Source organism: Benincasa hispida, chromosome 11 (assembly GCF_027475165.1).
Source record: "Benincasa hispida cultivar pf3 chromosome 11, pf3_genome.v1.1, whole genome shotgun sequence".
NCBI classification, from domain to species: domain Eukaryota; kingdom Viridiplantae; phylum Streptophyta; class Magnoliopsida; order Cucurbitales; family Cucurbitaceae; genus Benincasa; species Benincasa hispida.
In genome coordinates, this window is record NC_143488.1 from 17,249,597 (window position 1) to 17,263,932 (window position 14,336).

General features: G+C 32.7%; 1 protein-coding gene across 1 annotated transcript; it reads left to right on the forward strand.

The window, feature by feature from the left end:
• The first annotated feature begins 2,065 nt into the window (after positions 1-2,065).
• Positions 2,066-5,956, forward strand: LOC120090570 (endoglucanase 11-like). The gene is made up of 5 exons (XM_039048298.2): positions 2,066-2,265; positions 2,470-2,682; positions 2,915-3,115; positions 3,285-3,539; positions 5,298-5,956. The coding sequence occupies exons 1-5, from the start codon at positions 2,068-2,070 to the stop codon at positions 5,940-5,942; spliced, it is 1,512 nt and encodes a 503-aa protein (XP_038904226.1). The 5' UTR covers positions 2,066-2,067; the 3' UTR covers positions 5,943-5,956.
• Positions 5,957-14,336: the final 8,380 nt, after the last annotated feature.

Genomic DNA, 14,336 nt, shown 5'->3' on the forward strand with positions numbered 1-14,336 from the left:
ATCGATGGTCTCGGTGAGGGAAATCAATTATAAGCGGTGGTGAGGAAGAAGAACGGGTGTTTCGGTGAGGAAGAAGAAGGGTTCAGGCGGAGGTTTTAAGGCGTGGAAGTCGTGTACCCGATACACGACTTAGGGTAATCGTGTACCCGGTACACGATTCCCTTAGTCAAACCTGCATGACTGCCACGCTAGACTAGGCGTGTCAGGTGGCCAAGTACTCATATACTCGGTACACGATTTAGGTCTTATCATGTACCCGGTACACGATTTAAACACCTATTTTTGGGAATACTTTCCCTCCAACCCTATTTTTGTCATTGTTTATTAAAAAACATTATTTAAAAAAAATCCAACTTTTGCGACAAGACAAAATTTCATATCGTCCTCCTCAATTGACATTCCTTATCGTTTAATTTCTACCTCACCATATTCTTTTTTACAGAGATTTAAGATCCTTTTGGATTGACTTAAGAAAAAAAAATGTTTTTAAAAAAACTCATTTTTATTTAAACAAGTCTGAGAAAAACTATTTAAAATACACTTTAAAAGTTATTTTGAGTAGTTGTCAAACACTTTAAATATTTTAAAAATATCTTATTTTTTAAATTAAAAACTTGAAAATATAATCCAAACTAATACAAAATGTACTCCATTTCACATCGGTTGAGAATGGGAGAACACTCCGCACGGTGAGTACTGAGTAACCTCTAAAACGTAGCCCCAGTTTTCCACGGTGACCCTACTGACCATACAGAGAAAACAGAGAAACGAAAGAGGAGAGGGAAAAAAAAACAGAATATAATAGCTAAGTGTCAGTTATTACACAAAAAAATTACGCCCTTACTTTTTTATTCAGTGGGTCCAACCTATACTGAATTCATTCCTCTTTTTGTCTTTTTTTTTTTTTTTAAACTATAATATTTATCCACTTAATCTAGAGGGATAAAGCCTTCAACATTTAAACCATTTTTGTATTTTTTTAAAAAAATTATTTTCAAATATAAAAAATTAATCTAAATATTTATAAAATATTCTAAAATTTTAAGACTATCAATGATAGACGTTGATAGACACTAACATTAATAGAAATCTATCAGTGTCTATCAGCATTTATTATTGATAGTTCTAAAATTTTACTAGATTTTGTAAATAGTTTTAACAGTTTTACCATTTGAAATAATTTTCTTTTTTAAATTAGTTTTTTTATTTTTCATATGGTTAATAAAATCAACTAGTTAATCAATCCATGATAGCATTTAATTAGGTTAAAGTTAAGTTAAGAATCATTTAGAAATATTTTGAAAATATGAGGAACTAAAGTGTCACTTTTGAATCTTCAACAACCAAATATACATCGATTTTAAGCTTGAGGGACCCATGTAGTTTATCCTAACAATTAAGGTCCTATTTGGATAAATTATTTCATATATGTTTGTCTAAAAAAAACAAGAAAAAGAATATGTTTGAGAATATGTTTTCGTGATTTTCATTTGAATCCAAATTAAAAAGATGATCTTTTTTTAATACTTGCTTAGATTCTTAAGAGGTTTGCAAAATTAGAAAACAAAACAAAGAAATCCATGAATAAAAGTTAGTGGTTCAAACTTATATTTTAAAAAAAAAAAAAAAAAAACAAAGCTTAAAAATTTTGATCTTGTTTGCAAGTAACTATTTGGTTTGACTTTTAGTTTTTGAAAATTAAGACTACAAACGTATCTTATACTTCTAAATTACTTGTTTAATTATATATTTTTAACAATATTTTCAAAAGTCAAGTCAAATTTAGAAAACTAGAGTTTTTAAAAACTTGTTTTTGTCTTTGAAATTCTAGCTCAGAATTTCACTCTTTTACGAGAAGAAAACCATATTAAAAAATTGGGAGGAAATAAGTATAATTTCTGAGAACAAAAAACCAAATGAATAGGATTAACCAACAACACCTAAATACTTTTTTTCTCTTCTAATTGATATATGGTGTAAAAAAAGAAGTGGGTGGCAATATTGGCAAAGCATGGGATGTATTTGTACCAAAGATGGGAGAGAGCCCCAAGCCAATGAAATTAAACAATGAAGGCATCAAAAGCAAGTGCCTCTCTCATCGTCTCCTTTCTTCTCATCCTTCCTTTAATCCATTCCTTCGACTATCACCATGCTCTCTCCATTAGTCTCCTCTACTTCGAGTCCCAACGCTCCGGCCGCCTCCCCTACAACCAAAGACTCACTTGGCGCCACCATTCCGGCCTCGCCGATGGCCTCCGTCAAGGGGTACACTTCGTTCACTCGTTTTTAAATATTCACCAAAACACTAATTTATTTCGTATATTTTTATGATCAATATTTAAGTATCATCACAAGCATGGTATGTTTTTATGATAAATAATTTGAGTTTTTTCTCCGTGTGTAATTGAAGTGAGATGCATGAAATGAGTGAGAATAAGAGAATTATTTCAAGTAAGTTGATTTTCTCAGGTGGACTTGGTTGGAGGGTACTACGATGCTGGTGACAACGTGAAATTCGGTTTACCAATGGCGTTCACCATCACAATGCTGTCGTGGGGTGTCATTGAATATGGAGAACAAATGGCGGCTGCTGGAGAGTACACTCACGCATTGGAGGCCATCAAGTGGGGTACTGATTACTTCATCAAAGCTCATTCGCACCCAAACGTCTTTTGGGCGCAGGTAAGTAGTTACATTATGAGCAATATTGATGCAGTTCAAGCTACACTCATCATCTCGATGCATCCCTTATAAAAAAAGAATAATAACGTAACTTGTGATTGAACACTTAATCAAGTTGTACAGTTTGGATGTATTCAAATATTTTTCTTACATTATACAAATCGTAGGCAGAGCGTGACTTCAACGCACTCCACATTGGTCATTTTAATGAATAAGGTTTAAACTTTTGCAGGTGGGCGATGGGGCAACGGATCACTACTGCTGGCAGCGGCCAGAGGACATGACAACGTCGCGACGAGCCTATAAGATCGACGAAAACAACCCGGGTTCCGATGTTGCCGGAGAGACCACGGCGGCAATGGCAGCTGCAGCAATTGTGTTCAGTAGAACAAACCCACATTACTCGCATCTACTGCTCCACCATGCACAAGAGGCAAGTTGAACAACTAATTAACAAGTAAAAAAAAGAGAGAGAGAGAAATGAAAGCGGTGAGCAAAATAATTAAATGAAGCAAACTAGAGGAGTTTGAAAAGTTAGTTAAGGACTAAATAAAAGCATAAAATAGAGCAGTTAATGATGTGGTTTAATTATTGTAGTGCAGTTGTTTGAATTTGGTGACAAGTACAGAGGGAAATATGATGAGAGTATTGAAGTGGTAAAAGGGTATTATTCGTCTGTGAGCGGGTACATGGATGAGCTACTATGGGCAGCAATGTGGCTATACAAGGCAAGTGGAAGGGAAGAATATTTGAAGTATGTATTGGAAAATGGTTTGAATTTTGGTGGGATTAGTTGGGCCATCAATGAGTTCAGTTGGGATGTTAAGTATGCTGGTCTCCAAATCCTTGCATCCATGGTACATTTCTCTATTTTTCTTCTTCTTATTTTTTAGATCCAACGGAAGCTTATATCAATTATATACCTTACTAAATTGTTTTTATAAATCTTTAGAAAAATCTACAATCCCGTTTGAAAAAGTATTTGTTTTCAAGTTTTTAGGTAAGATCTATAAATATTGTATCACATACGTTTATAACGGTTATGACATTTTTTTAATATGCTACCAAATATATATCTAAAATCATTAAATACATCTATATTTTTATTGATCGTCTTATTTTCAAATTTTTGTTATCGAGTTTCCTAACACAACCTTCATAAAAAAAATTCTCTCTTTTATTATTTGCCTTTTACAAATGTTTAAGACTTTTAGAACCTTATTTTTGTTTATCCTTAATTTTTAGGAAACCCTTATTTTTGTTTAAAACCTTTAACAAAATAAATTTGTTCGGTTAATTTATCCTTAATATTATTATTATTTTTTTAAAAACATTTTATTAAGTTTAAAAATTAACTTGAAACTAACTATAAAAGATTAATTTTATTGAAAACATAGAGATGAAATTTGAACATTTGAATGTAAAGAGAGTAATAGTGTATTTCGAATAATTCACAAAAGATTATTTTTAAAAAATATATATATATCAAGTTTCCAATAAATTGATAGGACCCAAACTATATAACAACAACCCACTAAGATAATCAACCAAATAATTGTTCTCAAAAATACCACAATTAAATTACTAAATAATCACCAAGCAATCAACCAACAATGGACAGCAATAAATCACAAAATTGTGGAACTAACAAAGAGCATACGTGAAAAACCCCTTCGATGTGAAGAGTAAAAATCACAGAACTTGTGAGGAGTCTACCCTTGTTAACTTCTCCTATATGATAAAATTGAGGAAAAAATAACTTAAATCAGTCATACAAAGGTTCACTATCTACCAATACTTTCATACATAAAAGATGAACACTTGAGAGATAAAAAGAATGTAAAATACCCAATTTTACAAGTTCTGTTCGGTAGGGATTACGGATACACCAAAGCTCCAAACAATTATCCAATCGTTCAAAACGGGACTCTATGTGTCCCGACCAAGCTGACCAAATTTTAGTACAATTCAACAGTTCAAACTCTAGAAATCGATAACTTTGTGGAAGCTATTGCTGAAAAATCAAATTGTTATCTTTCTCTTTGATTTTTGCTTCTTTTTCACTCTCTTTTTCTTTAGATCATCCCCATATCACATAAAAGAAAACCTAGGCTTTCAAGATGGGTCAATCTAAAAAATTAGTCCTAATTGGATTTACAAAACACAAATTTAAAATAAAGACTTGTGCAACAAATGAATTGGACATCTACAACATAAATATCTTAAAAAGTTGATAATTTGGAGCGAGTTTACTAAAATTGATTAAATTATTTAAATTACAATAAGGGTTTTTTTTAATTTAACAAACACTTCATAATAACTAAAAAAAACACTTGATAAAAGTTGAATTAAATTTAAAAGTCATTTTTGGAATAATATATTTGGTAGTAGTTTCTTGAAAAATGACATTTGAATTAATTCAAATTTTCTCTTAAATACTTTTGTTTGTTTATGAAGATTAATAAAACTCTTTTGATAATCTAAAATAATTATTTTAAAAAAAAAAAAAAAACTATACTACCAAACACGCTTTAACAATATATATTAATTATTTGTCAAAAACATTAATTATTCATTTGATCAAATATATTAAATTTGTTTTCTTTTAATTTTAGTTGCTAGCAGAAGAAAAGCACAAGGAACATAAGTTCATACTAGAAGCATACCATTCAAAAGCAGAGCATTACCTTTGCAGTTGCCTCAACAAAAACAAGAACAACTCGACTAACCTAAAACGCACCCCAGGGGGTTTACTATACACCCGCAAATGGAACAACCTCCAATACGTCACCACCGCAGCTTTTCTTCTCACCGTCTACTCCGACCATCTCCGAGCCTCAAATCAACGCCTCAAATGCGATCAACACGAAGTGGGCCCTCAAGAGATGTTGACTTTGGCTAAATCCCAAGTCGACTACATCTTGGGGGCTAATCCAATGGCCACGAGTTACTTGGTCGGGTTTGGTCCACGGTACCCCCAAAGGGTGCACCACAGAGGAGCGTCGATGGAATCGATTAAAGAGAATGGGGGATTTATCGGGTGCGTGCAGGGGTATGATAATTGGTATGGTCGTGTTGATCGGAACCCTAATGTGCTGATGGGTGCTGTGGTGGGTGGGCCCAATGAAAAAGATGAATTTTATGATGAACGGTCTAATTATATGCAGACTGAAGCTTGTACTTACAATACGGCGCCGTTGGTTGGTGTATTTGCCAAATTTAATCGATTAAAATCTGAAGGCAAGAATTTTAGACTATAACAATCGTGTGTAAAGATTTGATTTCATGTATTATTTTAATTCAATGCATATGTTGATTGAGTACATGGTTAAACCCAATATTTTTTTTAAGTCAACCCACGATTCAATCTAATTCAACAAAATTAGAAAAAAAAAATAGGGGTAATAAGAAAAATAACATAATTTAACTTTTTATTTGGACAATTAGCAAACCTACTTTCCATTTGTAAAAATAGCAAATCGGAATAAAAAAGTAATAAATAAAAAATTTTTAAATCCAAGTTACCTCTACTACATAGATAATGTTTGATAAGACAAAAGTTTAGATACACTCTAATTATACCCACCCAAAAGTACCAACTTGCTTTTAAAATCCAATACATTTATCTTTCAAAAAACCTAACTCAACACTCAACTTTTCTTCGTCATTTTCTCTTTCCAAGAACTTTCCCTTTCCCCATCCTAACTTTTTCTCTTCTCAATTCTTCTATCTTCAAGCTTCTGCTCTTCCATCTTCAAGCTTTTGCTCTTGGAGGTTCATAGGTGCTTCGGTCTTTCTTCATGTAATCATTCTCTTAGAGTTGCTCCTGCTCTGGTCGTCGATAGGAGGTGCTCCGACTTTTCCATCTTCAAACTTCTACTCTTGGAGGTCCATAGGTTCTCCGGTCGTTCTTCATTCAATCATTCGCTTGGAGTTGCTCCTGCTCCGGCCGTCGATAAGAGATATTTCGGTCATATACGGTGTTTGAACTGAACAAATTAATGGATTATAGTTTCGACGATGACTCTCTATTCTTGAAATCTTCCGCACTAAAACAAAGGTTCAACATACATATTCTTCCCTACATGCAAGATTTTTATATTCAAAATACCTAATTGTTTTGATTTTTTTTCAAATAAGATCCTATCCGACTTTTAAGGGATCACTAACTGAAACTATGAATTCATTTTAAAAACAATATCTTGTTTTTGTTATTAAAAGAGATGGTAAAAGAGAAGATTAAACAGAATGTTTACTAACAGTTTTATTAACATTTACTAACAAAACTGAATTGGAATAACAATCTAAGTAAGACAAAACCTGTATGGTTAAACATGTTACTAAATGTAAAATTAATAAAAAAAAAATTAATTTACCTACTGATAGGATGCAATTGTTAGACCATCAACCTGTGTAACCAGTAATCGATTGGGGTGCAAGCCTCGATTGCCCACAAGAATAAATAGGTAAAATATAATAGAGCACTGTATTAAACTTGTAGACTTTATACCCTACTAACATATAATTTCCTTTTGTTGAAAATAAAAGGTCAAAAGAAGGTTTGATATGATTGACCCAAACTTGAAGTCAACACAAATCCTCTTACGACATGTAAGCTTTTATAATTAAAGTGTGATTGTATATAAATGATACTCTAAAAATAAATAATATTATTATACTAACTAAATTAGTTATTTATTGTTGATACTTGGTGACGACTATAGAAGAATTAGAGAAGGGAAGAGAGGAAACGGATCGACGTAGAGCTGCATAATTAGCCACATTGAAGGATGCTACAAATACACCAATTACTGGTATATGGATTGATGCAGTGAAGGGCAAAATGCTACAAAAATCTAAAGAATATGTTGATGAGAATGACTCATCCTTTGACCTTCACTTGAATCAAACGTAAAAGAATATGACCACTGATGAATATACTATTTTTTTATTAAAGTTTCCTCAAATTGGAACTTCTGAATTTATGTTTTTTTTTTTTTAGACCAACCTCCTAGTTTATGTTTTAAATGACTTTTTAATTACAGTTAATGCATTTATGGCCCTTTCATTTTATTTCCTTCTAATTATCATATCAATGAAGCAAATTGGAGTTTGTAATTCTATTCGCATATCTAGTCATTCCTAAGTATTGATAAAAAAGTTTATTTGAATTAGATAGATAACAGTTAGTCATTATAGTTTTAGAATGATGACCAATATTTTATAACATTGCACGTTGTTTAAAATTATGTACAAATACAATCAACAAATGCATATCATGATTGAATGAGCAAAAATATGAACCATTGAGAAAAAAAAAACCTCTATTCTTAGATTCCTTGAGTGAAAATATAAAATAAGAAAAGTGTTATTTTTTAAGTCTTCCCTAAGATAGAAACACAAAATCACGACAGAAGTGAAAAATCTTAAAGTAGTAATAATTACAGTGTCATACACATTTAAAAAAAGAATGTTTTATACACAGTTATATATGGTTATGTTGTAACAAAGAGATGTAAAAACGTTAAATAGTGATAATTACAGTGTAACTAAATATTGCAAAAGTACGAGGAATGACACATAAAATATAGTAATAATAGATGGAAAAATTAACATGTATTAAAAAAGTATATTTAGTTACAACAACATATTCATTCAATATATTCACAAGTTGAAAAAAAACCTTAAATTGGATTAGATTGACAAGATGTTTAAAAGATGTGTTTGAAGTAACAGAAACTTCAATGAATCGAAAGTCAGGATAGTAATTATTTTCATCCCACTTATCATTGAACAAAACTCTTAATCGTTTAAGAGCCATAAGATCAAGAAAACGTCCCGAAGATGAAGAAAGGTAGAGCTATGTGTTGTCTTCTAATATTTTATGTTTGAAACAAAAGGACAATAAATATAATGTTTCAAAAGTATTTTAAAACCGTAAATCTTGATTAAAATTAATAGAAAGTACAATAAAAACAATAAATTTTAGTTAAGATAATTAATATAATATGATAATTTAAATTTCAAACCAAGATTTGAAAATTAATTGTTCAGATTTGAAAATTCAAAATAACTATTAAATTTGATACATAAATTCATAACTATTAAATCCCGAGATTTAAGAAAAATAATCCGCATTAAATAATCAAGTTAGTTGGGTCTCATTAATACTGATGTCGAATTAATTACACTACAATTAAAGGAGACTATAAGGACATTTTAGGGTTTCCAAAAGTTTGACTCACGTGATCTCCATGCATTTTGTTATAATTCGAAGATTTTCCAGCTTTTGCTATTTTTTCAAATGATAATGTAATTCCTGCTATTTACCTGATTATTCCAAAAATTTAATCTAATCTAATTCAAGAATAAAACTAAACCAACCCAATCCTTAAATTTTGAGTTCAGTAATCTGGATTATTCGAGTTGTCGGATCATTTGAACACCTCTAGCTTTCAATATAAAGAAGACCCAACAAGTGAAAATGAATATTAATTAGGGAGAAAACCACAATGCAGAGGTTTAAACACAAAATATCCTGAATAAACATGCTCTTGTGGTCTACCTTAAATCACTAATTGACCTAAAAGCTTAAGCTACTGAGTGAAGGTAAATATAATTTAAATTGGAGAGAAAATAACATTACAAGAACTTAGAACACGATAACTCCCTTAACCACCTACCATAATACCATCTTAAATTACCAATTGACTCAAAAACTTAAATCGATGGATAAATTAGTGATTTAAGATGGTATTAAAGCAGGTGATCCAAAAAGATCCTATTTTCCATAAAATATTATTTTCCCCAATTAAAATAGATTTTCACTCTCAAACCCACGAAAAAAATGTTATATAATTAAATCTACCCTCACCCACCAACTTGATCAACTTTCAAAAATATTATATACCCATGAGCAAGAAACTAAGAAAAACCTCACATGGAAATATGTTAAAAAAAAAAAAAAGAATTAAAAGAATTAAAAGAAAACAATAGGACTATAAAACACAAAATTTTTTATAAAAAACTACCATCTCGAAAAAAAAAACACGGCCCAGTAAAAAAATAACACATAATTCTCTCTTCAATCCCAATTAAAAAATATTTTCTTAAAATTTTTCATATCCTTTTTTCTACCTGCAATCTAGAGAATACAAAAAAACAAAAAAAACAAAAAAAAAACAAAAAAATCAAATAGAATTAACACATTTAAGTTTAAAGTATTTTATCTTAAATCACTGGTAGTTAGAGGCAGATCTCATCTTGAAAAAAATCCATAACTCCTACGGCATCCGTTAATTATTATCATTATGACATAATTCTTTATTCATAGAACTACGAACTACTCCACCTGAAAAGAGTAAACTACTTGAAATGCCATCTAAAAAAAATTGTTTCATTGAGGTCAATAAACTTGTTATATATATGGTACAACCTACATCTATTTGACTCCCTCAAAAGTTCTTTAAACATGGACATAAACTTAAATAAAGCATAAAGATTGACTCATAATGAACTACCCACACTATTAACAAAAGTAACCATTCTAAAAAATTCTTTTAAATTTTCTTTTCAACCAAACTTTCTTAATTCTTTGAAGTTTTCTTTTCTCCCAACTTCTTTCTCATTTTCGTTTGTTTCATTTTAGTCCCATCATAATTTTAATCACGATTTCACATCTTCATCAAATTCTCCATAGCTAGAGTGAGTTCCAGCTCTCTCATGCTATAAAAATTTTGGATTCTTACCAAGAAAAGGGCTCAATTTTGAATTCCTACAAAACAAAGCAAAGGTATAGGAGAGTTTGAACCAGCTACGTTATAGGAAAAATGGATTGTTGAGAACACACTGCATTGAATTTTCTATACATCAATGAAACAGATCAAAATTACACCCAAATTATATGTTTTTAACCTTTTAAATACCCATATCAAAATAAGCATAACACAACCAACATAACATATTTGATAATAATAATAAAAAACAAAAAAGGGAAAAAGTTTAGTAGTTTTGGGAAAGTCCATGGGATGATTCATATTTGAGTCGGATCCATCAGCTACAAGGCCGGTAATTAGGCCCTTTGTTTATGCCGTCATTAGGGCCATTTTTTTCTATGGCTTCAGATTCTTTGGTGACGCCCTGATCGTGCACCTCCTTCGGCTGCTTTTCAGCCGCCACTCTATCGAACTCCTCCGCGGTCGACGGGGCTCGGTCAGTCTTTGATCGCTCGCTGCCGTCGTCCTCGCCCTCTTTACTTGCTTTGCCATAGCGCCGATGAAAAGGAGAAGTGCAATGATCAGCCAGAGAGGTACAAGCGATGGCATGGAATGGATTTGGCATGGACATAATATTGCTTCTACGAGTGATATGAGTACCCATCATCCTCATCTTCATCATCTTCATCTTCCTGTGAGAGTTTGAGATGGGTTAAGAATGAATGTTGAAGGGGATCATAAAAATGCAATATTTATACAACATATATGTACGTGGCCTGCTATTAGGCTGCCTCTTGGAGCTTTCTTTATTTGCCACTTTCACATTTTAAAGGATAATAAAAACCCATATTTTACTTTTTTTTTTTTTACTTCAAAGATAATTTTGAAAATTAAAATCCATGGAACAAACAATTTTTCTCTTAAGAACCCATGTAACGTTCTGTGATTCAAACAGGGTTTAAATGTTAAAATCAAAACTTATATAAAGAAGTGATCCAAAAGATAAAAATTGAATCTTCATATTTATATGATTGTTATAATTTTTTGTATTAAAATTGGATTTATATTTTAGAGGTGGTCCTTATCATTTGTTTCTATTTTATAAATCGAACTTCAAATTAATATCACAAATAGTATTTGTTAGTTAAGTTATATATATTTGGACTACTCCATTCCACTCCAATTTGAAGCCATCAATAAACTACTTAATTTTTAAATTTTGAGGAGTGGGTTTTCTTGTTAAATTATAAACATGATTTCATAACAATTTTAGTTTTTTTTCCTCTCCTGTTATTATTGATGTCGTACGTGTTTGTTTTTTTTCTCAAATTTTTTATGTTGTTTTTACCGGTTCCAAAACATTTTAATTAATCAAAATTTAAAAACAAAAGCAATTTTTTTTTGTTTGATTCTGAAAACATCTCTGAGTAGAAAACAGATAAAAAAAAAAAAAAAACATAGTACTTAACTTTCAAAAATCATAAATATAAAAAAAATTGTTCAAATAACCCGACCATACTAATAATTCGGACTATCCAACCATGTAAGAATTGGATTGAGTTAGTTTTGTTCTTAGGTTAAGTTGGGTTAAAAGATTTTCTATTTTTATTGGATTGGATTAGGTCGGGTTGTGAATTGACTAAAAAATTTGGGTTAACCCAAATTTTTGATATATATATATATCCCCTTATTCAAACTTCGATTACTTTGAGATGGCCCATATTACAATAATCTCTAATATTATATATTTTACAAAAAAAAAAGAAAAAAAAAGTCCTATTTGCCCAAGTTTCTTATACGAATATAATAGGCTATTTACAAATAAACCCTTGTAATATATATATATATATATATATATAGAAATCATTCAACTACCAAAATTATTATTATTTTAAAATGTTCCTATTTCTAATGAATCATAAAACCACGTCTTTTCAACTTCTCCCACTTCCTTCCAGTTTCTCCCCCCACCTCCCACCTCTTTCAATCGACAGGGTTCCAACGACAAGGGTTTCAACTTCTCTGACCGGTGACCAACGATGGACGACAAAGACCACCCGACTGTAAGTGAACGTTGGACGGAATTTATCATCGTCGAACGGTCTGAAGGCGAACATTGGATGAAATTTCAACGACGACAACCGACAGCGGATATTGGAAGGCAACCCACGACGGACAAAGGCCACTGGAATATAAACGGCGAACGGAATGAGGTGAACGTTGGACGGAATATCGACAACCGACAGTAGACGAACAGATTGAAGGTGGGCGAGGGTCTTTTTTTCGTTTGACGAGCGTTCTTCTTCGTTCTTCTTGTACCGGAAAATGACTTCCAACGACGGCAAATATACCTACTGCAATCGACGACAAAATTGAAAAGTTCATAGTATTGCCCTAATACCAGTTAGAATGTGAGGTTGAAGGATATGGCTGGCAGTATTGGGTGAAGACTGGGCAGTGGACGACGAAGGTAAACGATCGGTGGGTTGGGCGGTAAGCGATGGTGAGTCAGGTGGTAAACGATCGATGGGTAAACGATCGGTGGGTAAGTGGGTGGTGGGTAAACGATCGTTGGGTAAACGATCACTGGGTAAACTAGTGGTGGATAGACGATCGATGGGCTGGACCCTAGACGATGAGGGTAAACGATCGTTGGGTAGACAATTGGTGGGTAGACGATCAGAAGAAGGAGGTGGGAAAGTTGGGCTATCTGTAGAGGTATTAGTTGGTGATTGGGTGTGGGTTGTTCTGTCAATTGGTGAGGGTGAAGTTATGGACGTAGAGGGTATAGAGTCACTGTGCGATGTGTCCTGACTGAGGGGCAGCCAAAAAACTGGGTGGATGGCAACTGCTTGCTTGGTTGGTCTGCAAGCTGAATGAGACACCTGACAAGGAAAGTCAGTTTTATCAAACACAACATGCCGAGAGATGAATAGCCTACCACTGGGGTTGAGGCATTTATAGCCTTTGTGATTCACAGTAACCGAGATAGATGCACTTCTTTGTGCGATAGCTCAACTTATGTGAATTATACGGTCTCAAGCAGGGGAAACATGCACACCCAAATATTCGAAGCTCCTTAAACCTGAGCTTCTTTTTTAACATCACTTCCATTGGAGACTATCCATTTAGGATAAAGGTGAGAAGGCCATTAATCAGCAGAGTTGAGTATAAGAAAGCATCCCACCAATGATGTAAGGGAAGATGTGCTTGGGCTAGTAAGGTTAGCCCTGTCTCCATTATGTGTCTGTGATTCCTCTCAGCCCTTCCATTTTGTGCTGACGTATATGGACAGGTAACCTGGAGCAATGGCAAGCTGATGACAGACTTTGTGTATCTTAACAAATTCTCCACCATTATCTGACTGTAGGGACTTAATCAGTGTATTGAACTGAGTTTGTATCACGGTGAGAAAATGTTGAAAAGCTGCCAGTGTGTCACTTTTTAACCTCAAAGGATAGATCCATGTGTACCTATTATGATCATCAACAAAGATAGCAAAATATTTGTACCCATTTGTAGATAAGAGAGGAGTTGGACCCACAAATTAGTATGTATAAGTTCAAAGGTTGCAGATGCTCTTGAGTTAGAGTTAGGGAAGGCTAAAGAATGCGATTTGCCATAGCTACAAGAATCACAAAATTTGAGCTCTTCATTAGATAACATAAGGAGATTACGGCCTTTGATAATAAAATCTAGTGTTTTTTACGAAGGATGGCCAAGTCTTCTATGCCATGTAACCTTAGACACCCTATGCTTCGAAGATATGCTAAGAACAGACAGATCTTTATTCTTGTGCACTAGTTGCGATGGTACTCTGTTTCCTACTGACTTTGAGCTGACTTCTGCACCCTTTAACTGATATAGTCCATCTTTAAGCATTCCCTTCATTACTGTTTGTCCCGTACCCTTGTCCTTAACAAGACAGTAATCCGTGTG